The following is a 26558-nucleotide window of genomic DNA, read 5'->3' as shown; positions in this document are numbered from 1 at the left end:
AATATTTATATTACACCCAGACTCGGGGTGGGAATCGAACCCACAACCCTCGGAGCAGAAAGCAGGGTCACTAAAAACTGCGCCAACGGGCTAGTCAAAACAAATATATAAATATAAGGAATATAAAAGGAATATATAAGAAAAAATTTGTTTGTAACCCATTTAAATAATTGGTGAATCCTTTAGACACTTAATATGTAAAATATATTCAGATGGAAATATATCTAGCAATTTCCACTGATATATTTAGTTCTAAAGAATTTATTCTCAAAAAGTCAGATACACATGAGAACCCCGTAATAAATGTAACAATATAAATAGTCGTCTTATAAGAAAATAGGTAGTTAACTGAATAGAATATAATTAAGTCATTGCCTATTATTATCTCTGTAAAAATGGCTATACTCCAAAATATATTTTGAAAGTTGAGACTTAAATCCATTAACTAAACTTACATTTTTTATAGAAGATGGTGATTTGTGGTTTGATATTTGTTTATTATTATTAGAGCGATATTGTAAAGTCACAACTTATTTGAAAACGTAAACATCTGGTTCCATAATATTAATATACAGTATTAAATGTTTTTTCCTTGCCTGCAATTCCAATAATTTCCGTAACAACTTTGTCCTGTTCCTTTTCATACGCCGTTTTCGTTTGCAAGTAATCTTCAGTAATACTCTCCAAAGCATTCGTTTTAAATCTTGCTCCACCTTTCACTGCATCAATTATAACGTACTTTTTATTACCACGAATGCTTTGTTCATCTTTTAAAGTCACCCTGAAAATAAAAATAAATAACTCAGCAATAAATAAAAAAGTTGTTCTGGTTGAAACCTGCTTGGGGTAGATATTTATACTTATAAAAATATATATATTTCGTATCTTGGTGTATGTCCTAGTGTATTTCTCTTGCATACCTCGAATAGTACATAAAGCTGTCTGTTGTTATCATAAGACACCTGACAGTGTTATATTAAGGTAGGGCACAATACGATATATCCTGCTCAAAATCTGGAGTAGCTCGACTGGGGAAGTACCTCAACCTTACAGAAGACCGCAGCTAAATAACATTGTACTCAAGTAGTGTTGTGTTCCTGTAGTGAATAAGGTGACCAGAGCTGCGGTGTAGGGTCGACACGTTTGTGTTGCTTCTGGTGTTGCAAGCGTCTATAGGCTATGGTAATCGCTTACCATCACGTGGACTGCACCCTTGTTTGCTAATTTAATCATATTAAAAAAAGGTTGTTAGTTTAGCAAGGTTACTATCTAACAACTCGAAGTAGAGCAGCGTGGTTGTAACGCTTATCCTATATAGAGTATAGATCTTTGTCTACCACTTATTTATTTATTTATATAGGTCTGCTAAGAAGCGTAAGGCTCACCTGATAGTAAGCGACTACTGTAGCTTATAGACACCTGCAACACCAGAAGAATCGCAAACGCGTTTCCGACCCAATACCCAATCAGGATCTCGGGTAACCTTACTCACCAACAGGAACACAATACTGCTTGAAAACAGTATTATTTAGTGGTCTTCTGTAAGGTCGAGGTACTCCCCCAGTCGGGCTGCTCCATATTTTGAGCCAGAAATTCCTGCAGTGCCTCACCACCACTTTTATATTTATAGGCTGACTCGTTAAAAAGTTACCTAAAATTAAATCCATTCTGTGCATTGCTCTCAAGTTTAATACTCTTCCCAGCATCCAGGCCTAAATCTCGAGCGGCTTTGTTTAATTCCTTCTCAGCAGAAGACTGTAATTTTTCCAATTGTTCCGCTAAATTTTGTAGCTGTTCGTCAAATGATGGTTTTACTAGGAAATCACCTGAAAAATTATTTCATATGATACAACTAGCTGGTTACTCCTGAAATTATATTCTTTAAGAACAGAGGGATAATATTTTCATAAGCATACAGCACTTGGGTGACCGAGCTTAGCTCGGTATTTATTAGGATTTTTAGTAAATCGTGTTTTTTTGAAATGAATAATATTTTCCGATTTTACCGACATAATTGTAAAAACTATGAACTGGTTATTTAAATAAAAAATCATGAGTGCAATTAGAAAAAAAAGTAAAAAGAAATAATCGATCTGAGACATGGAGATTTGAACTGTGGTCTTCTTAGTCGATCCCGACCGGACGATTTCCCACCTGAGCTACAACTTTATTGACAATTGCGAAATTGACCTTCGTATTCTAACGATATTTTAGCCATTTCTACATTGCCTAAAAACAGGGATAGTAGTAATAATAATAAATACTCTTTATTGTACACCACAAAAAAACATTACAAAAAAGTGATAAGGATGGAACGACATTTTCTAAAAATGAATCCTATCTATATTGATTCATCTCCCCCGAAATCCCATGCATACTAAATTTCATAAAAATCCTTGGAGCCGTTACCGAGATTCAGATTTCTTATATATATATATATATATATATATAAGAATTGCTTGTTTAATAGTATTAGATTCAAATTTATGCAACAACATATAGCCTATGTTTCTCTAATTTTTCCGACTGATCCTACCTACAACACTTAAAGCCCTATAATAGTAAAGTTCGTTTATTTAATCATAAAAATATATTATAAGCAAAGTGTAGTCAATAAAATACGAAAAACAGTATTACATAAGGTAATATTCTGTACGAAAAATATAAAAAAAATTCACACAAAAACGCAGATGAAGTGACGAATATCAGTTAGTATTAAATAAAATATCATATAAATCATATCAGATAGTAGTAAGCAGTCAATTCCGTTTGTCATCATAAATACCTGCGATCTGTCTAATAGCGATCGTTACTCAATATAGGGAATATATAGAGTGGAGCATTGGGGTGGATTAAGCCCCAATCCTTCTTCTACATGGAGACAAAACCCTTTTTTTTATTAATTATGTCAGACTCCTACTGACTAAAAAACTACCACGTGTGAGCAGTCGTTCGCCTGGGTGGGCGAGACGGGGTCGCGCTAGCATTCGCCATCTCGCCCCAGATGGACACAGAGACCTTTTTTTACGTGGGGAAAATCCATTATGGATACCCTCCGGCGCGGGGGCGTCAGAGGGTTATGTCACAATGGTGGAGTGGCCTCGCTCACAACAAGGCCACCTCAGACATGTGGCGTCATGTCGCCCGGCCGGCCGAAGTCCCCCGACTACCGGCCGGCGACCCCACTATTACGAGGGGCAGAGGAGGTGGGTTAATCGTCTCCTCCTTGCCCCCGTACGTCTCGCCGGAGTGGGTCAGCGGGGAGGGAGAATCCCTGGCCTCCTCCTGCGTCATTACCTCTTCGCAGAAGGAGACCACCGCCTGCCACGATCTCTCGCTGTCGAGCATGGCTTTTACGATGCTCGGCAGTGAGAGATGGAGACAGAGGACTAGTCCAGCTAGGCGCAGCAATGACATGTGATATAGTAAGATAAATATATAACCTCTGTCAATAGCGTCCATATCCACAGTAGCCTCGATCATCTGTTGATACTTATCTAGGTCGTTGTTTAGTTCAGATATCGGTTCCGCTAGAGAGGAATGCAAGGTTGCGTTATCGGCGTCTCCTAGACATTGCAATAACGATGGTAGTCTGTTGATAGCCTGGAATCGAAGATTATACATGTTATTCTTTTATCATGAACATTTTAGACTAGCCCATCGGCACAGTTTCCAGTGACCCTGCTTTCTGCTTTGGGGATTGTGAGTTCGGTCACGCCGCGAGTCTGGGTGTGATATATATGTATTTATTTATATATAAGTAGGTATTGTTTCTATGTAGTTATCGAAAAAAAAAAAAACTAACTATATCAGACGGCTATTACCTATGATGGAACACATGCGCAGGAACAGATGACCGTGTGTGTATGTTATATATATATATATATATATATATATATATATATATATATATATATATATATATATATTTGATTTGATGATGATGATTGAAATTTTAATCAACTGCAAACTGACAAACTCATTAATAGTTAACTTAGCTATAGTTTACCGCACAAGATTTGGATGTTATTTTTCTGCATTTATTGTGGAAATTTTATAGTAGGTACAAGTAAACTATACAAAAACTTGTCATTCGCGGTGAACAAACCAGCGACCGCTAACACATTATTTGGGTTCCATGACCACTGCTCTAAATCACGTTGTAACAATTAGTGGTATTGTAAATAAAATTATTCACAAATCTATTGAAGAGCTTCGAGATTATATCAATGATGTATATATGGGGTTAGTGGGATTATATTTTATGCTAGACATGTCAGAAGCTATTAATAATTGACAGTTTTTTTTTTAATGAGGTGTTGCAGAGTTTCTTCTCGATTCTTCTCTGTAAAATCTAAATTTCGAATCGATGGTAGCTTTATATTAATCATAATTATTTTCTTAATGATTATATAATTTTGAAAGAGTTTTTGATGCCTACTCAAATAAACTTTTGATTTGACTTAAAACAGTTTCAAAACTTTATAACTTCTTCATACAGCATTGAAAATTTTATTCTGCTGTTACAAATAATATAAATACATATTTCGCAATCATAAATATGTTCGACAATTCGAAAAGTTTACGTCCTAAGATTAATAAGAAATTTGAGAAAAATTATTAGAAAAAAAAAAAGATTATATAGTCATATTATTTACTTGCATGATATTTAACGACAGTGATAATAACGCTATGGATCCGACATATAAAAATTACCTGATAAATTCGATAGCAATCTTGCAAATTGGCCTTTTTCCTTGTAAGTCGTCTCGCCAATAGTTGCAAGTCCGGTATCCTTCTTAAGTGATCCTCGTGTAATTGCAAGCGGAGCTGAGAGTTTTCCATTAGTAGTTCTACGATATCTAGTCTTTCGTTTATTAAGTTTATATCGCGGAGGGGCTGTCTTAGCCATTGCGCTAAAAGTCTGAAAAAGATGGTATAACAATATATTCAGGCATTAAATAGTTTCTTTAGGAACGGAGGACCATTTACCAGTACTCATATGTTAAATATTTATTTTTATATTTGTCATAGATATACAGTACCAACAATTACTACAAATAAAATTTATAAAAACACGTCCCCAGTACTGGGATAATCGCCTATTTTTGTATAGGCTAAGTCTTATGTTAGATGAATAAGTCATAAATTTTAAAAAAGTATCAAGTAATCAATAAAACTGACCGTTTACCATGTTGCGTCCTGCATCGATCCAGAAGACCGTATAAACTTCTAGAGGGCGCGTTACTCGTGTCACCCAATTCTGGTAAAACATTGAGAGCTGTCAGTGCAGCAGAATCCAGATGTAAAAAGCAATCTGGTTGTATTGTTGTTATGCGAAATCTGTAAGTATAATATAACAAAATATTATGCAGTTCTATATAAAGGTACACTTAATAAAAATACAAACAATTAGATCATCACAGACCTGTATGGCATATATAATAATTGTGTTTGCTCGCAAACGAAAAAAAAACCGACTTCAATTACATCGACAAGTAATACAACGTAGATCGACGAAAAAATAGTCAAGCAACTACGCGTTATCAAAGATTACTCAAAAAGTAGTTATCAGATCTCGATAAAATTTATATGTGACCATATGATAAACATCAGCTTTCGATTAAATCAAAAATTATAAAAATCGGTACACCCAGTAAAAAGTTATTGCGGATTTTTGAGAGTTTCCCTCGATTTCTCTGAGATCCCATCATCAGATCCTGGTTTCCTTATCATGGTACTAAACTAAGGATATCCCCTTTCCAACACAAAAAGAATTATCAAAATCGGTACGTCCAGTAGAAAGTTATGTGGTATAATACAAAAAGCGTCAAGTAAAAACGCATTATTAGATATAACTCGAAAAGTAGTTGTTAGATCTCAAATAAATTTAAATGGGACCAATTAGCACACACCACCTTTCGATTAAAAGAAAATTTGTCGAAATCGCTCCAACCAGTCAAAAGTTCTGATGTAAATACATAAAAAAAAATACAGTCGAATTGAGAACCTAATCCTTTTTTGAAACTCGGTTAAAAAGAGCCATGATGGAACCGGCGATCGTATTAAGCAAGAGTAAGTTGTAAACTTGCCATCGCAAAAACAAATGCCCGTTGTTGTGATCACTACGTCAATCCGTTGTTAATATGAGAATAAAAGTATATTATGATAAAATGGAGCCATGGAAGTCAAAACAATTACATTTAGAATTTTGTCTGTCTGTTGTTATGTTTGTTTCCGCATCATTAAAAATTTGCTGAACGATATTACAATCTGCCGCAAATTTCATCTTAATACAACGTCTAGAAGTGGAATTATTACTTAATAAGCAATTGTAGTAAAATAGTAACGAAGTTGTTTTGTAAGCGATGTAGCGGATAGCAGCTAGTTTTATAAAGCGAAAGAACATTTTGATTTATGCGAACTCTTTAAACTGGGGATTCATTAATAGAAAAAAAGTGGATAAAGTTATTTTCTGATGTACTTTAAAATATAAAGTCTAAGATCTGATATATCTATCGCTTGTAGGTAGTATGGAATTTCCCGAATGTCCCCATACAAGCATACCGTATTTTAAATGAGAAATATTCCGTATGAATTACGATACATCTATACATATAATAAAACGGTAGGCATGTCAAAACTGTACATTGGATATTTTTTAAAAGTTTATTTGGGGTGTGATCTACGATCGATACAGAAGCAAAAAATATAGTTTTTAGAATTTTTGTCTGTTTGTCTGTATGTATGTCCGGGATAAACTCAAAAAGTACCGCATGGATTTACTTCAAATTAGGCACGAATATTATTAAGAAGTCGGGTCAACATATAGGCTACATATTATCGTGCTATCACCTACCGGGAACGAGCAGTGAACCTTTATTTCCCCAACGCATTCTGTAACAACGTGTAATCTAACGTCGCATATTTGAATGTTGTTGTTATTAGGTATGTTAATAACCATGCTATATAAGCTAGCTTCACACTATAAAATCACGCAATATAAGTAACTAAGCCGATAAACATAATTAAATGAAAGTAGACAAGACAATTTTAAAGCAGCGCCATCTATGAGACTTTTCTGTAGATATGAAATGTAAAGAAGAAACTGGTAAATGAATGTTATTTTAAAAAGTATAATCGTAGGTATTTTTGGTGCTGTATAGCGTTCACGCAGACGACGTCGCGGGCAGCAGCTAGTAATAATATATTACTTTATTATAGAAAGTACGAAGACGATTGTACTTTATTTATAAAATGTAGGTCGGCCTCGAATTGTAGGTGCTACACAATCTTTTGACATATGTATTTTTTTAAGAACCATACTTATAAATACATATTTTTGAATGAAACTACTATTATGAAAAAACAGAACAGCTAAAGAGATGTTGATGTAATTTGTATGCAGAGATAGATTATAGTTTAGAATACACAGAACTATATTTAGACGGGAAAGGTAATTTGTAATCAGTGAATGCTATTCCCCCTCTCTTCCCGTGGGTGTCGTAAGAGGCGACTAAGGGATAACAAGGTTCCACAACCACCTTGGAACTTATGAAGCCGACCGATGGCGGGATAACCATCCAACTGCTGGCTTTGAAATACACAGGCCGAAGACGGGCAGCAGCGTCTTCGGTGCGACAAAGCCAGTACTGCGGTCACCAACCCGCCTGCCCAGCGTGGTGACTATGGGCAAAACACACGAGTTCACGTTATTTTTGGCGTAAACTTGTGGAGGCCTATGTCCAGCAGTGGACTGTATAGGCTGTGATGATGATGATGATGATGAATGCTATTCTTAGTGAGAGTTAGTTTAAACAATGCGGAATTTTATCGTTTTGGACCCCTCGTCCGTGATCAAGCTAAGTCACTCCCTATCAATTACTGCGTCTATTTGTGTATGTATTAAGACTTAGTTACTTTTTATAACGCAATGACTTTAATTTTTTTTTATATTTTACAGTTACAACAATATAACTTTTTAAAGAAATTGGATACAAAAAAATCTAATAATAAATAAATATCTATGACGCATGGTCGTCTATTTCTAAGGTAAGTAACAGCTGATCAATATAGCTTATAGATTTTTGATAAATTTAATTTAATTCATTTACTCATAATTAATAAATTATTTATAAATAAATACATATAAATAAATAAATGAAATAATAAAGTGAAATTAAAAACAATAATTACCTTCCAAAATTAGTGTTATCATTTAATAGAGATGTGTATCTGATAGTAGCTGCCAAGCTTGTCATCGCAACTTGTTTTCTTAATTCTGGAAAAGCGTTGGCGTCCTGTTGTTGTCCCTCCTTGAATTTTAGTAATCTGTTTAAATCTTGATTAAGGCCTTCAGTTGAAAACTCTCCTTTTTTCACTTTTGTCAAGGTCACGTTCGCTCTTTCCATTACTTTTTTCAGAGCTTTATACTAAAAGTAGAAAATACTAGTATTACACTTGTACTTGCAAAAGAAAAACAAATCGACGTTAATTATATCGACTAGTAGAAAGACGAAAAATTGTCAAGTAAATACGCATTACAGAGAAATAACCAGGGTAATAACCAATACCGATCAAATTTAAATGGAACCACACGACAAGTACTAGCTTTCGATTAAACAAGAATCTTGGAAATCGGAACATCCTGTAAAAAGTTTAGGGATCACATACATGAAAAATACATCGAATTGAGATACTTCGCCTTTTTTTGTAGTCTGTTAATAATACTACTGCCTATAATTGTTACATAGGTATATGTTACGAAATTATTTACTTTAAATTTACACCTGTAAAGATAACAAAGAATGGCTCATTCGTTTGAACTTTCCAAAATTTATCGATTGAATTATTACATTTATTTATTAACTCAATTATTATACATAAATTAATAATTGTAGTAAAATAATACGTATCTGTTTTATATGGAAATTTCCTGAGCTATAAAAATGTCATATATTCGGTATTTTTCTGTTGTTCTTCGTAACCATTGACCCCGGGAAAAAAGTTTGCATCACTCAAAACTCATTAAATCACTTCTAACTGTGATAATAATGTAAAAAGGAAGTCATATTGTAAATTCCAGTTTTCATATAATTTGCCAAAGTATTTTTAACATTTAAAGCATAATTCTAAATACGTTTTTATTGTAAATAGTGTAACTACTTAAATTGCCTACATTGGAAATGGCCTCAAAAACACGAAGTGTGGATGAAATCAAGTTTTTCCAAGGACAGCTAATAATAAGTAACCGTTTTACACTAATGTCAAGGGTCTTACCACAAAGAAAATACTAGACATTTTTATGGTATATACAAATATTTATGATGAGCGGGGATCGAACTCGTGACCGCTTACGTATCAGGCAGCTGTGACCATTGGGCCATTGCGTTGACAAAAAAAATTTTTTACTGCTGGACATAATGCCTTTTTCTCGTATACGCAGAAATATTAAAAACTTAATTAGCCAAGCTTAATTATCCACAGCGAGATGGTTAATAATTTCTTTTTTTTTACAATCCTACCCCCGATTCTACCCAAGAGCCCTGGCCACCTTACCCACCACAGGAACATAACACTACTTGAGATCAGCATTATTCAACTGTGTCTGCTGTAAGGTTGAGGTACTTCCCCAGAAGGGCTGCTCCAAATTTTGAGCGGGATATATCCTGCTGTACTCTACTTCAATAAATTTCTATCAAAAGTGACGATTAAAAAATAAGTACGGTGAAGAGTCCCAAGGAGAAAAACCTAGATTAGATTTTTTTTACAGAGCTCCAAGCGGAAATCGAACCCGTGAGCATAATGAGTAAATGGAAGTTTTGCTACTACTTAACTAGAATTGTACCTGTTGATAATTTAGGTGGATTAAAAAAAAATGTTTAGATGAGTACCTTTCCAAGTATACTTCGTAAAATATATTTTAATAACTAATTTTTTGTAATTAAATTTAAAAAATAATTTATCATTCATATTACGCTTCAGCCTATATTGCTACTGTTAGGCTGTAGGCCTCTTTCCCCCTTGTAGGAGATCAGAGCTTAATCAACCACGCTGCTTCAGTTCGGGTTAGCGGATATATTTCCTACTATGAGTAACGAACGCTATTATTAGGTGTACGAGTACATGATAACAACCGAGACCGGCGGCTTAACGTGCTCTCCGAGGCACGGTAGGGAGACCCACAAGGACTGCAGTCCATTTAAATTAGCTAACATAAAAAAATGTTCTCATCAATCCTAAATGGACCGCTGATACATAAACTACAACATCTCTGGAGAAAACCGAATCAATTGTAGCTCAATATCGATCCCAAGGAGACGTAATCGTTTTCTTCAGGGGATTCGCAAATTTTTTTAGCTTGCAAATAGCTAAGTATTTTGTATAAATAGGAAAAAAATATAAATAGAACTCTTGAAGTAATTTGACTATGGCATAGTTAAGATATAAGTTCATTTTGGAAAAGGGGTTTTTGCCCAAAATTATTTGGAAATTTCTACTCTAAATAAATCAACGCTTCACACTCAACGGCCCCCAGTAGGATTTTCTGCTGTGTCGGGGGTCCGGAAACACACACAATACACATGCACAAACGCCCAGAGCACGACAAACATCTATATGGCCAATACAAATATCTGTCGTGAGCGGAGATCGAACCCGCGACCGCCAGCGCAACAGTCAGTACTGTGACCGCTGCGCCAACGCGTCGTCAAACTCAATGTCAACGTCAAACTCTAAATGAACGGACGGAATGACGGAATTGTTAAATATCGTGTTTGAATCTAGCCGGTTCGGGACCAATTCGAATAATTTTTTGAATATAAGAACCGAGCTTTAGTAAATTAATCATATACTTACGTCATCATTTTCAGCAAGTGCAATTAAACATTCAGATGGAGCCATTTGAACGGTGATAGTCTCTAATTCAGTTAGAAGATCGTCATCAGTAAACTCTGATACAGACAACAAATACTCCCCTGATGTGATACACGCCACACCCAATAGACGACTCTGGAATATAATGTATTATTTTCTGATGAATATGACAGACACTGAAAATCGGTATTTTTATGTATCTATCTGCTACATAATAGGAAATACTAAAATAGGAAAGAGTTTAAATTTTTTTGTGAAACCAAGTCAATTAACAAAAATACTTAAGTTCTTAGAAAAGAAAGGTATTTTTAACCGACTTCAAAAAAGGAGGAGATTACTCAGTTCAACCGTATATATTAATGTTTTTTAATGTATGTTCGGGGATAACTTCGTCTTTATGGACCGATTTTGATATTTCTTTTTTTTTGGAAAGGAGATATCCAAAGTGTGGTACCATGATAAGGAAACCAGGATCTGATGATAGGATCCCAGAGAAAAGGTTAGAGGGACCCTCGAAAATCCGCTTAGCTTTTACTGGGTTTACCGATTTTATCACGTGGTCACATTTAAATTTCATCGAGATCTGATTACAACTTTTGGAGTAATCTTTGATGATGCGTATTTACTTGACTAATTTTTCGTCTACCTGCGTTGTATTACTTGTCGATCTAATTGAAGTTGGTTTTTTTTCGTTTGCCAGCAAACACAATTATCTGTTAAATATATACAGTTAAATTGTGTTAGATGTATTTTTAGTACTTGTGTCTTAAATTCGCAAGAAATAAAAGGCTTTTTTATTTTTATTTTATTTTATTTGCTTAGCTAATATATTGCTTTCAGTAGCCAAGCGAAAAATGAACAATTCAAATGACAAAATAACAATTAAGCAATTCATTCGCTTGACAGTCCTATGACGGTCAGATCATCGGATAAATCGTAGTTATGTTTCATTCGAATAGTAAAGAAAAATCTCTAATGTCTAAGCCAATTTTGTTTCTAATAATAATTCTTAAATAATAATTATATACATACAACTTTTATGTTGGTAATTTTGATTAGTTACTAGCTGTTAAACTCTACTTAAATGTGAAATAAATTATGCACTGGTGTTTTGCTTAATTTTACGTATTCGCTGAATTTGGTCTTGGTTTTTTTTATTTTGATTCGGTTTCTATTTAATAATTTATTACTCAGATAGAGAGAATAATATTTGTGTATTAAAACAAAATTTTTGGTGAGGTCATGTAAGAACACAAGATACGACCAATCGCGGTCAAGTTCAGATGATTGGTTGGAGCTAGTGTCTGCTCTTGCTAACATTAAGATTCCACAATATTATATTTCTCTTCATTTTTTAAAATTTTGGCACGACGTATCTTAATTGGGATAATTTTCTATTATCGGGTTTCAAATTATTAAAGAAATTACATATATAAATCAATAGGCTTTTCTTTTACTAAAAGCAGATGCTTTCAATTGCCTAAGAAACAGTCGACTGCGAGTGTATATTAAGTATAATATGACTGGATAACATATAACACAACGAAGCTTATTACTGTTATATTATTAAAGAAATATAATCAAATTCGTAGACAAAAAAAAAAAACATAAGCGGAATTGAGAACTTCTGATTCGAAGTAAGAAAAATCGACAATAAAATAATTCTTAGATACAATCTGTGTAGATATTTGACCCCTATTATTTATCTACTTTATTATTAGTATAGATAGCAGCTTGACTCAACGTTAATGACCTTATATCCGAGAACCGACACAACAATATTATGTTATATATTTATATAAAAGGAATAGTTTGATTTCAAAGTATACGCATAAAAAATCTTACAATGATGTGAAAGTGACTCGAACAAATGAACAATGTAAAAAGAATACTTAATATTGACTCTTTACGACCGAATATAAAAATTACCTATTACATAATTGTGTTTGCTAGCAAACGAAAAAAAGCCGACTTCAATTCCATCGAAAAATTAATTTGTAAAATGACGATTCGAAAGTGCTTTTGAAGCCTATTTGAATAAAGTTGTTTTAATTTGATCTAGGATACAACGTGGATAGACGAAATATTAGTCTAGTAAATACGCATTTTTAGAGATAGCTTAAAAAGTACTCGTCAGAATATCGATTACATTTAAATGGAACCACATGACAACCAGCTTTCGATAAAAAAGAATCATTAAAATCGGTTCACCCAGTAAAAAGTTATGTGGTAAACATAAAAAAAAAACATCAGATTGAAAAACCTCCTTTTATTAAAGTCGGTTGAAAACAAGGTTTTGATGGTTACTTGACAATTGTTTTTATTATAATAATATACTAGGTCAACTTTGTACTGCCATAATATATTTTATTTGCTGAATACATCGTTTTTTTTTTTTTTAATTTTCGTTTAAATAAACCTCGTCCTAACCAAAACAAAAACGTATCCACTTTGGGTGCAGTAACTCGGATGCTATTCGTGAACATACATTTCAGCGATGCAATCATAAAGACATATAGATAACACGTACCCTAGTTACAGGATCACTCTTTATATTAACCGCCATCAAACAAGGAGCTCGTTCGTTGGAGGAACCTAGACCTTCTCCTAAAACCTCTTCCAGTTGAGACAAATATCCCGGTGAGCCTTTGTATTTGACCGACCAATCGCAGGCTTTTACAGAACCTTCTGGAACGTATATTTCTACTCTATATCGACGAACCTGTAAAAAAGTTAGATAAATTTAGGGTTTGATTAGAGACAAAGCAAGAGCCTTATTACTTTCAAAGTGATTATTAGAGGTTAAATTGAAAAGGTTTATGTTATTATAAGTTTCAAACATATAGGCTTGGACTAATATCTACTTTTGAGAATGAAAGCAGGAATCTTTATTCGTACAAATAGTAGACCAAGGGATCTTTAGTCGAACATATACATAAGAAATCAAGGGAATTCGGTAAGAGGGTTCTTAATGTTAGTATACATTTCGGGTATTTACGTTTGGTTATGTCTATTCCTAAGATACTAAAATCACATAAAAATGGATCAATCAATCAATCAATCATTACAGCCTATACAGTCCACTGCTGGACATAGGCCTCCACAAGTTTACGCCAAAAATAACGTGAACTCATGTGTTTTGTCCATAGTCACCACGCTGGGCAGGTGGGTTGGTGACCGCAGTACTGGCTTTGTCGCACCAAAGACGCTGCTGCCCGTCTTCGGCCTGTGTATTTCAAAGCCAGCAGTTGGATGGTTATCCCGCCATCGGTCGGCTTCTTAAGTTCCAAGGTGGTTGTGGAACCTTGTTATCCCTTAGTCGCCTCTTACGACACCCACGGGAAGAGAGGGGGTGGCTAAATTCTTTAGTGCCGTAGCCACACAGCACAAAAAATGGATGTTAAAATAATTTATTTATTGCGAAATGTTTATTTTTCTAGAATTAGATAACGAAGCGATTCTTTACGAATTCGGAATATTTTATTATGATGATTACTAGAATATTATATTAATTTTTTAGATGTATTAAAATGTTTTTAAAAAACTTACCAGTAATAACTTCCTTATAAGTATTTCGAAGTTTCCTTTAGAAAGAACTAAATAATCAAGTCGATTTGGTTCGATGCCCATCTTCTTAATGTTAGAAATCGACGAGAACACTTCACGAGCCGCCGTTGTTGCATCGATGCCGTGAACGCTGTAGTAATCATTGCGATCGAATATTCTAACAGTTGTTGGTGGTTTCTGAAAATATACAATATTAATATACTATTACATTTTATACCACTACAGTGGGGAACAAACGTACGGTCCGCCTGATGGTAAGGGGTTACTGTAGTCTTTGAAATATCAGGTGTATTTCAAGCGCGTTACCGATCCAACCAACGAACCTCGCTAGGAGCTCAAAGCATGAGAGCAGCGTTGTTTGTCTGTAAATTTATGTAAGATTAACGTAATTCCCAAGTCGGCTGCTCAAAATTTTAAACAAGATTTTAGCTGCTTTGGCTTTAAATTTTGCCAGTTAGGTACGGCCTATGTCGCCTACGCTATGTAGGATAAAGAAGACTCGAAGAACACTGTGGGTTGGGGTCAACATTGAGAAATATAGTAACCCCATATCATTTAATCCGACAGACATCAAAACATAACGCGTATATTATAAAGAAAATTGTAAAAAATTGCAAATAAGCAAACAAGCTCTTTGTAAGAGTTTAATTCCAAGGATCTTATATAAAGTTTTGAGTGTTGGTAAACATAAATAAATGTATGTGATAATTGTCATTATAAAGATTATATTAGGGTAATTTGGTGAATATTACACTGCGCAGCGCACTAACTCGACTCAGAAATTATAAATACAGTGCTATGATGATTATATTCACAGGGCGGGGGTAAGGATACGTAACAACAGTAAACTTTTTTGGTCTTTTAAGAGTAAAAGATCATCTTCTGGCATTCCTGACAGTCTATTTTAGTTGGATAAAATAGCTAGTGACGAGGAGGAGGTTTTAAATCAGCGATATATAGCGATGGATCCGCAAATGTAACATTTAAGAAACAAACTCATAGCTGTGGTGGTTTAGATATCGGCCAAATAGACTTGTCAGTGTGTACTGTTAAAAAATATTTGAAATCACTGAATGTCAATAAGGGATATGGTTCCGATTATAAACCAACTATATTTTTAAAGAATTGTTATAACTTATTAGCCCACCCTATTTTTCTTCTCTTTAATAACTCATTAAGGTCTGGTTCTGTGCCCATTGCTCGTTCGTGGTACCAGTATTCAAATCAGGCGATAATAGGCGATAATAGGCGATAAACATAACGTTCAGAAATATAGGCCGATATCTAAATTATGTACCATAGCTAAAATGTTCGAAAAAATTATCTACGATAATTTGTATCCATAATATCCATTGTATGTATAAGTGGTATTCTGATTGATGAACAACATGATTTTGTCGACAGAAGATTCGTTGAATTTAATGTGTGTGAGCTGATTCATCGTGTACTGAAAGCTATGGATGGTGGTGGCCAGAACGTCTTGTATACCGACTTCAAAATACCGAACCAATGAATGTAATTATATTGTTTTATTAGCTTTTTATTATTTATTTAATTTTCATTTTATTAATTATAATGTTTAATTGTTAAGTTACTCAATTTTGTGTTTTAATTTGAATTTAATTTATTTTGATTTAAATTTAAATTTGATCTTAATTTAACTTTAATTTTGTATTTGTATTGTGTTTCTTGTTTAAGATATTTTATTTCTAATTATAAACTTTTTTGGTTTTAATATTTGTGCTCTGGTTATTATATGAGTTAGTTGTTAGTGACTAGTTTATGCACTATCATGTTGTTGTTCTTCTTTACTTTGTGTTATATTGTACTGTTTGTTTCCCAAATAAAAATTTATATTTTTTCTATTTTCACATAATCTAAAATACTCTATTATCAAACTGTGAAAAGTATCATTTTACAATATACTTAAAACTGTAGAAATATAATGAAACCATTGATAATAAATCATAAGGCAATTTGTTTTTTAAGGGATTTCATTAATTTTATTAAGTCTTTGCCTATATTAATAGGAAGTTGATAGTTTTGTTTAGTCTTCTATTTCAAAAATATTTTGACATCAGCTTATCTATTTCGAGTTTAAATAACAGGAACCAGGATATCAGGTTTTAAGGAAATAACAAGCGTTATTTTAATCGAGTCGCATTAATTCTACGGATGATTCTCGAAGTCCTCGGTTACGACTAGATAACATAAACGCGTGATATATTATTTCTTTATACAATAATAATGATTAATATTATGTCATTTTTTCTACAATAACAATAATATTTCGTTATAGTTTTACGGCATCTGTTTCAGATTTTATGTTTTTAAATGCATATTTAGATACTTTGGTTTTTAGCTAAAATCAACTCGCCTTAAAATTAATATTAATTAAATATTTAAAAATAAATTACGACGCTACCATCGACTTAGTGTTTTTACGGAGAATATAAAAAAAATAATATAAGATATCATATATTTCATATAATTCGTGTACATACTAAAATGATTTTGTACAAAATCGTTTCAGCTACTTTATATTCAAAATGAACAAACATAACTTTAAAAGCCATTTATGTAATAATCCCCGTTTGTGTTAGCTTCGAGTCGTTATTTTCTTCTTACAAAAAGAGAGATCAATTTTATTTATTTGTTTTCATACTAACAAGATTCACGGAACACTAATCAAGAAAAAAAAAATAATGTTATCATAATACACATACGATTTATTTTATAATTAGCTTGTCATCAAAAGCTTTGTTTAATTATTTCTAGTAACGCAACAATTCAAGATAAGATTTCACGATTTTATTAATATACACTTGTTTGTAATGTATAATTAAATAGTAGTACGTTAAATATATACTTATAATATTTTTTTTAATATTTTCCTTAATGTATCCTTGGGTATACGACCTACTTTCGATCGAGATCAATGTCACAGACCCTACAGGATTATCATTGGAAATAAATTATAACAATAAATGACACTGGTATTCATAAAGCATACATATAATATGTACCTACGACGTGCATAAATATATACATATACATATATATAATAAAACATTAGACGCTTGATGCCTATTCATAACACATAGGTATTTAGAAGAAAAAAATCATAAATAATTCTTGGATTTTATAAGATCACTAGATGCGAAAACAATTATTTTTAGTAATTTCTTCAGTCAATATATCTGTATGTTTGTTTCGAGCATACCGTAACTAGTGCTTGGGATTGGATGTGGTTATCACAGTTGTGATCCTAAAGACAACTAAATTAAATCTGGGTGTAGGTTTTATGTCGATACAAGATCTAAAAGAGGAGTTATTACTCTATTAAAATGAGTAAATTACTCGTGTACTTATCGTAAGTCGCAAGTAAAATCTAGTATTTGAATATAATTCATCTTTACGAGAAAAATTATATTCAAATACTAGATTTTACAACGTGTAATTGACGATATTTAGCAACGCGTTAGCTTACGATAGCTTTAAAAGCTCTCAGACATTATAAAGTTAGTCATCCACCGCGTACGTTCGTTAAGTTGTCAATGTTGTCATTTAACTGAACTATGGAATCATATCCTGAATCATATCGACAAATAAATTATGTCATCAATACCGAAAACTTTTCAATAATCATTTGCCCAATAGTCATTGTTATTAACTACGTAATAGCAATTTTGAATAGTCACTTTTTTTCTATATCTAAATGTTTCTGAAGGACAAAAAATCAACATCTATTTTATTTCTAAGTATCATTACATGCCTTAATAATATACTATTATAGGAAATACTGATGGTTTATTCATCGCCGAATATGTGACAAATTTTTAAACTTGAGTTCTTGTAAATTTATAGGTGGCCTCATTTTGCTATGTTCCGTTAAGGTATAGTAATTACTAATATTAGATATTAAGTACTTTATTATATTTTTTGCTATGACCAATAAAATTTCTTCAAAATTTCTTATGAAATATTGATTTTAGCTTTAAAATGATGCACTAATAAACCGCGAACTTTGAAATGTAAATAAATATGCTGTCATAATACAATTAGTTGAACGTTACAATTTGTAAAATGATAATTTAAATCGACGTATTTTGCATGTTCGCACTTCTTAGAATAAAGATCGATAATAGCCGGCCATAGGGTTATCTTGCGGTAGATATTAAATTAATACTGAATAAATTGGTTGTTTCTTCCCGTGCAATGTCAGTGTGCGAACGTTTTTACAACAGTGAGGTTTAAATCACTCAATTATTAGGATACACGTAAGTAATTTATTATTTTTATTTGTTGTTTAAATAAATTATTTTAATGAAGTATTTACAGATTACTACTGTATAAAATAGTTTTATATATGTTGTTGTTGTCACTAAATTTTTAAAATAAGTTGAAAATTCAGAACCCTATTCTATTATGAATTATCAAAAGTTTATGTTAGGTTATATTATTTTTTCAATTATTATTAATGAATAATTATTTTTTAATTGTAGTGATTAGTTTATTGATTTTTCTGTTTAAGTTCTCATAAGGAATTATTATAATATATTTAATGAAGTGAATAGTTTATCAAATCGATCGATTGATTCAACATCCCAATGCTAAGTATAGATAGGCCTCTTTCTCCATGTAGGAGAAGGGTCGCAGCTTAATCCACCACGCTGCTCTACTGCGGGTTGGCGGATAGTCTACAAATACGTTTATTAACTAAGTTTATTTTTATTTTATTTTACAGGTAAATTTAAGCTTTCTAAAATGAGGCTGCTCATTCTGATATTTTCATTATGGGCTTCAGCCTACGCAAAACCTGAAATGTACAAAGAAAAAGAGGACTTCCAGTATTCAAGAAGTTCATCGGATGAGGGATCAAAATCAGGCTACTACGGTGCTCAGAGAGGAAACATGGGAGGAAATTATGAAAGAGCTCACAATATGGACTCATTAGCTCAGCATCAAATGAATAATGTTGTAGGACAAGTGGATGTAGAATTAGGTGAGGGGGCAAATACAAGAACTGGAAGCGTATTTACTTCTGGAAATTCTAGAGGCATATACGGATCCGGAAACTATGATCTCAGTAACCTTAAAGGTAGAAGCTTCGAAGAGGGCGTTTCGTATGGTGACTCGCAATCACAGTCTTCTTTTTTATCCCAAAATACTGGATATAGCGGTAACTCATACTCGGCGGCTAATAATGCGAGATATACTACCAATCAATTAAGGGCTTTAGGACTTGCATCACAGTATGGCCAGATCTCTAATCAGCAAGCTGGCGGCCAATACAGTGGTGGTAGTAATTATGAATATGGCAATCAGGGTGCTAGCAATTATAGATATTATACGAATGGTGGAAGCCAAGCACATAGTGTGTATGACCAAAGTGACGCAAAATTATATAGTGTGGGCAATAATGATGAAGGATCTAAAAGCAAAATAATAACCACTCCAGTTAGAATTTATTTAAGACCTGGAACTAGAATAGCAATACCAGTGTCGGCACAAACTTACGATGCCTCACAAAGTGCATTAGTAAATAATCAAAATACAGTTAATACGGAAGCTGAGTTATTGAGCAACGGTGGACAGCGAGTCAATGTAATAAAACCTACTACCAATGCGAAACATTACGAATCTTCTTACAGCTATCATAAGGAATGGGAAAAACACGATACTCAACCATTTACAGTAATTCCTACAGAAAATCCCTTTCCCCAAAATAGTGAACTTTATGAAGATTCGCAGTTATCTCAATCCATCGGAAAACAATTCAAAAGTCAAGTAGATGCTACAAATACTCAAGCAAGTAACATAAATAGTGCTTACGCAAGTAAAGTAAATGCCGGTTATAACAGTGCATATGGTGCTCATACTAAATCAGCAGCCGCTAGTCGTTTACAATATCAATCTCAACTACATAATTCTGGAAGTAACGTAGCATCAAATGCACACATATTCGACTCTCAAAACTCTGGTTTATCAACGAATTTGAATAGTCTTGTGGAAGATATTAATACCAGACCGAAAAGTTATCAATCTTCGTATTCATATCACAAGGCTTGGGAAAGACACGGAGATCCCTACGTCATTAAGCCAGTTGGAGGTGATTTAAATGCGCTTACGTCCCAAAGACTAATAGTTCCACCAGCGGATCAGAATTTGTACTATGGCAATCAGTATGGTCAAGCTTGTGATTTACAATGTCATTTACGAAAGAAACGATCTTATCATGTTGAACAGTATCATCCACAAATGAATCAAGAAAATTCGAATTCACAATATCTACATGATTGGTTAAGTGATTTAGGTCAACAACAAAGTGAACATCAAACTTTTGACTATTTAGGACAAGAGATACAAAATAAGTGGGATAATTTAGAAAATTTGGGTCAAGAAACTCAAAATCAATGGAGCAACATGGATTTAGGTCAGCAAACACAAAATAAATGGGACAATTTAGATAGTTTAAATCAACATTCTGAGAGCGCCGTTGAAGATTTAAGTCCACAAAGCCAAAGCCAACTAGATCATTTACAAAATTTAGGTCAAGAAACACAGAACACGTGGAACAATTTGGAAACATTAAATCAACAACCTCAGAGTAACATTGAAGATATAGGCCAACAGAGTCAAAGTCAACTGGATAATTTAGAAGATTTGGGCCAACAAACACAAAACACATGGAACAATTTGGAAACTTTGAATCAAAAACCTCAGAGCAACATAGAAAATGTAGGTCAAGAAATTCCAAACATGTGGAACAATTTGGAAACATTGAATCAAAAACCTCAGAGCGAAATTGAAAGTTTAGGGCAAGAAACTCAAAACACATGGAACAATTTGGAAACTTTGAATCAAAAACCTCAAAGCGACATTGAAAATTCAGGACATGAAACGCAAAACACATTGAACAATTTGGAAACTTTGAATCAAAAACCTCAGAGCGAAATTGAAAGTTTAGGACAAGAAGCTCAAAACACATGGAACAATTTGGAAACTTTGAATCAAAAACCTCAAAGCGACATTGAAAATTTAGGACATGAAACGCAAAACACATTGAACAATTTGGAAACTTTGAATCAAAAACCTCAGAGTGACATTGAAAATTTAGGACAAGAAACTCAAAACACATGGAACAATTTGGAAACTTTGAATCAACATTCTCAAAATGGCGTTGAAGAAGTAGGTCAGCAAAGTCAAAACCAACTAGATAACTTAGAAAATTTAGGTCAACAGACACAAAACATATGGAAAAATTTGGATAATTTTAATCAACATCCTCAGAGTGATATTGAAAAAGTTGGTGAGCAAAGTCAAACTCAATTAGATAATTTAGAAGATTTAGGCCAACAAACACAGAGCACATGGAAGAACTTAGAAAGTCTGAATCAAAAGCCTCAGAGTGACATTGAATACTTAGGTCAAGAGACACAAAATACATGGAACAATTTGGAAACTTTGAATCAACAACCTCTGAGTAACATTGAAGATATATGGCAACAAAGTCAAAGTCAATCACATAATTCACAAGATTTAGGTCAACAAACACAGAATATATGGAAAAATTTAGAAAGTTTGAATCAAAAACCTCAGAGTAACATTGAAAATTTAGGACAAGAAACTCAAAACACATGGAAAAATTTGGATAGTTTAAATCAACATCCTCAGAATGTCATAACAGACGTAGATCAACAAAGTCAAAGTCAACTGGATGATATAGAAAATATTGGCCAGGAGAGACAACAGAAAAATGAACAATTAGATAGTAAAGATCAGCAAACTTTTAATACTTGGAACAAAATTGAAAACCAACGATCACGTAAGTCTTAATTTCATACAAGTATCAGTACACTTGGATTTTAATAATAATAATCAATATTCTACATTAAAAAAGACACATATTTAAATTGGTATTGGAAAACAAAATCTATTGTTTTAATATTACTTAAAATATTTTTAGGTAAAGTGACTTTTTTATCTAGTTCTTATAGTTTTACATTATATAACATGTAACATTACAATCATTTCATTTTCTTAACAAAACATCTCAAAGATGGTATTTAATTTGTATTAAAACTAACACTTTTACAATATAATACATATAAATTTACCGATTATTGTTAAATCTCTATAACCAGAGAACAACGATGAAAACAAACTAGACCAACAAAATCTATCCCAGCAAGTAGGATATAATGTCTGGAATAAAATCGACAACTTTGAGTCCGAACACAATATGGAAAGTTACAATAGGAACTTAAATCAACAATTTTATAGTTCACATAAAGAAAATACAGACACTCAGGATCACATATTTCAACATTATAATCAAAATCAAAGAACTAATGAGGGAAAACCTACCAGTAATGCAGAAAAAAATTTGTGGGACATCATTGACAAAGTAATAAGCGAGTCTGAGAAAGAGACCGATATTAACCACAAAAAATATGTAACATATCAAGAATGGGAAGAACAACATAGTGCACATACTAATTATTACCACAATTCACATAATTTTTATCAACACCATAGTTTTCAAAGTAAAGAGACATCAACGGAAAAAACAATAGTTCCATCCACTGAATCCAAAAAAAATTTAGGCATTGAAGTAATTGATCCTACAAATATAACACCAAGAACAGAAAAAATAAAAACCACTGAGAAGCCGAAAACCACATTAACAACTGTTGAAAATAAGTCTCCTACAGAAATTGGCCGTGGTGATATCGGTGCAGATGAAATAACCCAGATAACTGAAGCAAATGATCAAAATAATTATATGAAAGCTGATGATGCACATGATAATTTAAATCCAAATAACCTATACAAAACACAAGACGAAATTGAATCACTAAGTTTAACCCATGTTAATGAAAATCGAAGCAATAAAAAATTAAATCAAGAAGAAACAGATGCAAGTGTAATAGGTTTAGAGCAACAATTTGAATCAATCAACACACCAATTAGAAAACCAAAAGATAATTACAATAGTCATAACAATTTTAATGACCAAACAAGCCCAAAGCAATACAGAGTACCCAGCTATAATAAACCATTAACTATTGAAAGAGAACCTACTTATGAGGATTTACAAAAATCAGACAATCAAATACCTAATAACCTCGAGCTACAAAACTTAAACCAAAAATGGTTTGACTTAGAACAACAATTTAGTCACATGCAGAATGTAAAAGATTTTGGTGAACAGAAACAAGAACCCTTTAGTATAAATATGCAACAACAACATAACGATTTTTATAGGCATTTGGAAAATGGACAAGAAAAAATACAAAAACATGATTTTATTGACTATTACAACGAGCATTCTTTAAATGAAGAAAAAGCTAATAATGGTAATAATTTACAATCAGTTCCTAAAAGGGAAGAAATGGTAGAACAACCCATAGAACCAACCGAAAAACCTGGATTTTGGAAATCTGTCTGGAGCAAGACAGTCAATGCCAAGGATAAAGTAGTTTCATGGTTTAAAAATTAAGATTTTAATTAGTACAATAGATTAAATATGTAAAAATTTTAATATATAAGTATAATTAAAGTTGAATTATTAATACATAAATAATAATTTCTTCTTAATATTATGTATTGTTTATTATGTTCTATTCTTTTACTCACATCAGGTAAAGAATGAAAGTATTTAATGAATGCTTGCTGCTGCACGGAATCTGAAAAATAAGAATGCATGTATTACTATTTCTTATTAAACATTATCAAACTTTTTGTCTTTTTTTGTTTTTGTGTTGTGTACCTCTGCTACTTTTATGTGCTAATTAAAAATGTTATTGTTTTTGATTCAATATTCAAAGTAAATATTAAAGCAAAAAATAATTTAGTTATTTACTTTACTTGATAATAATATGGATATTCTTTATATAAAATGTGTTATATGTAATTTTGAAGTATAAAGAAATACTTCAAATAATGCATTCATTCATACATATGATATGGTTTTTGTTATTTCACCTGTTATATTCTTGTGTATGTTGTATACAATATGTTAGATTTTGTTGTATGGTTTAAAATATATAACTTCAAAAGTGCTGACATCTGGAAGTATTTTAATGAAACTAGTAAGTTTAAAAATGTATGCACAAAAATAAGGAAATTATGTGGTGTCATGGGACAGCAGGTAGGAACGAAGTTCCTTCGGATAGTATAGAAGCAACACAATTTGAAAAAAATAATGTTGAATTTTATATATATTTTCTAGTTCTTGATTTTTTTTTAATTTTGTTGATTGGTTTTTAATTAGGTACATAAAAGTATTTAGGAAATTTAGTATTTTAGAAAATAACAAAATACCGTAAAAAAATAATCAAACAAAATAATAATAATAATAATAATTCAAACTGTTAAGTGAAATAAATAAACATGTGTCTATTTATTTTTGTCGACAGTATAAAATTACAAACAATTTAAAAAAAAGTTTACTAGTAATATTTTAGTTTTACAAACGACATATTATACAGTCGTGTGACTGTTATTACGTCACTTCCGTTATATATTTTTCTTACGCTTTTAGTATCACATTTTTTTCAGTTCGGTCGCCCAGCCAAATGTCAAGCCTGCCGTAAGGAACTTCGTTCCAAAAAGTATTTTCTCTCCTATCTGTATTGGTCTCCTGTGACGTCGAATAACCTTTTTGCTATTTTCTTAAAGTCTTATAGCGCTAGGACCCCACGGGCCAAGGGTCTCGACACCGAATGGGACAAAATCATATTCGGAGCCTAGACCCCTGTATTTGTCTGCTTTTGTTTTTTCAGCCGCTTCACAAGCCGCACCAGCTCTGTTGTTCGTTCCATGTAGATGGGGGCCAGCGTGTCTGAACAGGTTGCATCTGGTCTCTTGCCATCGTCTCTTGCAATACCAGTCGGCTCAAGTAGACTTGGCACGTTGACGGTGGCAAGGGACCGGTGCATGATATCGTTAAGTGCGGCATGTCTCGAGAAGCGGCATGCACTTTTTAGGCATGATAGACCGTGATAGGACATCACAGCTTGTCAACATTACTGCCTCAGGGGCATTTATGAGGAGTGCAGACCGGAACCCCAAGCCGTAGACAGGTTGCGATTCAGAGCGTGTCAGGCTCAAGAAATGTTCCTGTATTTGGCGAAGGGTACGCGTGAAGCCAGTAGCCGGCTACATGCGTACCCATGGCCAAAACCCTAGCACGCGCCGATCCTGTACTACAGCTTAAAAGATTGTCGTAGTCAATTTGCAGTTTATGTCGTCCCAGCTCCTCTGTGAATTTGGAGAAACTGGAAAATTTTGACCTGGGTATGCAATTAAGAAAGCGTTTCTAGCTTCTTCCAAACCAGCAATCTCAAGTTGAAGTGTGAATCTCAGTTTGAAGGGGATGCCCTTAAAATTTTACTTATGAGAGTTGCTGAACTGAACTGATGGACAGAAGATAGGAAGGCTGGTAAAGCGACACTGGAAATTTTGCGAATCCCTAAACCACCATAACGGATAGGTAGGAATGCTTGGTTCCAAGATTGCTTGTTCAGTTGCATATTAAGAACATAGATCAAGTAAAAAAGGTAGATAACGCACCTAGAACAGAAAACTGAAGCCACTTTTTTAAAGATGTGTGAGTGAGTGAAGTGTTGACACCTTTTAAAAAAAGTCCCTAAAATTTTTATTAAACAATTAATTTAATATAGGTAAAATGGGTATGTGAAAATAAAAACCTGTTTATAGTTTTAAATAAATTTACTAAAAATAAAACAAAAAATCGGTAGAATAATAAAAAAATATATTCGTAAGATAATCGTATGAATGGACACTTCCTATCCCCTCTGTTTATCTCTTTTCAGTTTGCAGTTGGTTTTTTTTTTAACTATTTTTCTTAAACCTAGAATCCTTTATGTTGTATAAGTTTTTTAAATTTTTGTCGCTTAGAACTCAGAGTCATCGTCATTGTTTGTATTTTACTAATATGATGTAGTCTTATGTTCAAATATTTTTCAATCACTAATCGTATTAAATTGACTTTATGCGCATGGCCAGCATAATCGTGGTCATTTTCTCAGTCTTACAGCCGCTACCCATTCACCTCTTATTAAAATATTCGTTGGAAACCTAAAACC

General features: G+C 33.0%; 2 protein-coding genes across 2 annotated transcripts in view; one reads left to right on the top strand and one right to left on the bottom strand.

The window, feature by feature from the left end:
* Window positions 1–26558, bottom strand: part of LOC123658578 (DNA mismatch repair protein Msh2) — a 36931-nt gene that overhangs the window by 5100 nt on the left and 5273 nt on the right. Inside the window, exons 2-11 of the mRNA XM_045593953.1 lie at window positions 24085–24134; window positions 14425–14619; window positions 13406–13597; window positions 10858–11010; window positions 8197–8432; window positions 5185–5343; window positions 4717–4924; window positions 3444–3603; window positions 1652–1826; window positions 597–781 (exon numbers count right to left, since the gene is read on the bottom strand). Of these exons, the coding sequence (XP_045449909.1) occupies window positions 597–781; window positions 1652–1826; window positions 3444–3603; window positions 4717–4924; window positions 5185–5343; window positions 8197–8432; window positions 10858–11010; window positions 13406–13597; window positions 14425–14619; window positions 24085–24134 (1713 nt within the window). The remainder of the gene's footprint in view (window positions 1–596; window positions 782–1651; window positions 1827–3443; window positions 3604–4716; window positions 4925–5184; window positions 5344–8196; window positions 8433–10857; window positions 11011–13405; window positions 13598–14424; window positions 14620–24084; window positions 24135–26558) is intronic.
* LOC123658577 (uncharacterized protein DDB_G0283357-like) lies at window positions 18642–24189 on the top strand. Its single transcript, XM_045593952.1, has 3 exons — window positions 18642–18722; window positions 19190–22270; window positions 22590–24189. Exons 2-3 carry the CDS (start codon window positions 19210–19212, stop codon window positions 23945–23947), a joined length of 4419 nt encoding a protein of 1472 aa, XP_045449908.1. The 5' UTR covers window positions 18642–18722; window positions 19190–19209; the 3' UTR covers window positions 23948–24189.

The sequence above is a fragment of the Melitaea cinxia genome, chromosome 12 (genome assembly GCF_905220565.1).
Source record: "Melitaea cinxia chromosome 12, ilMelCinx1.1, whole genome shotgun sequence".
Lineage (NCBI taxonomy): Eukaryota > Metazoa > Arthropoda > Insecta > Lepidoptera > Nymphalidae > Melitaea > Melitaea cinxia.
The sequence above is the reverse complement of the archived record's forward strand: the minus strand, read 5'-3'. Positions and strand labels throughout refer to the sequence as shown.

Bases quoted from the DNA above. Each gene is read 5' to 3' on its own strand.
- LOC123658577 (XM_045593952.1), top strand. From the start codon at position 19,210: ATGAGGCTGCTCATTCTGATATTTTCATTATGGGCTTCAGCCTACGCA. The intron at 22,271-22,589 runs GTAAGTCTTAAT...CTCTATAACCAG, and splicing joins AATTGAAAACCAACGATCAC to AGAACAACGATGAAAACAAA.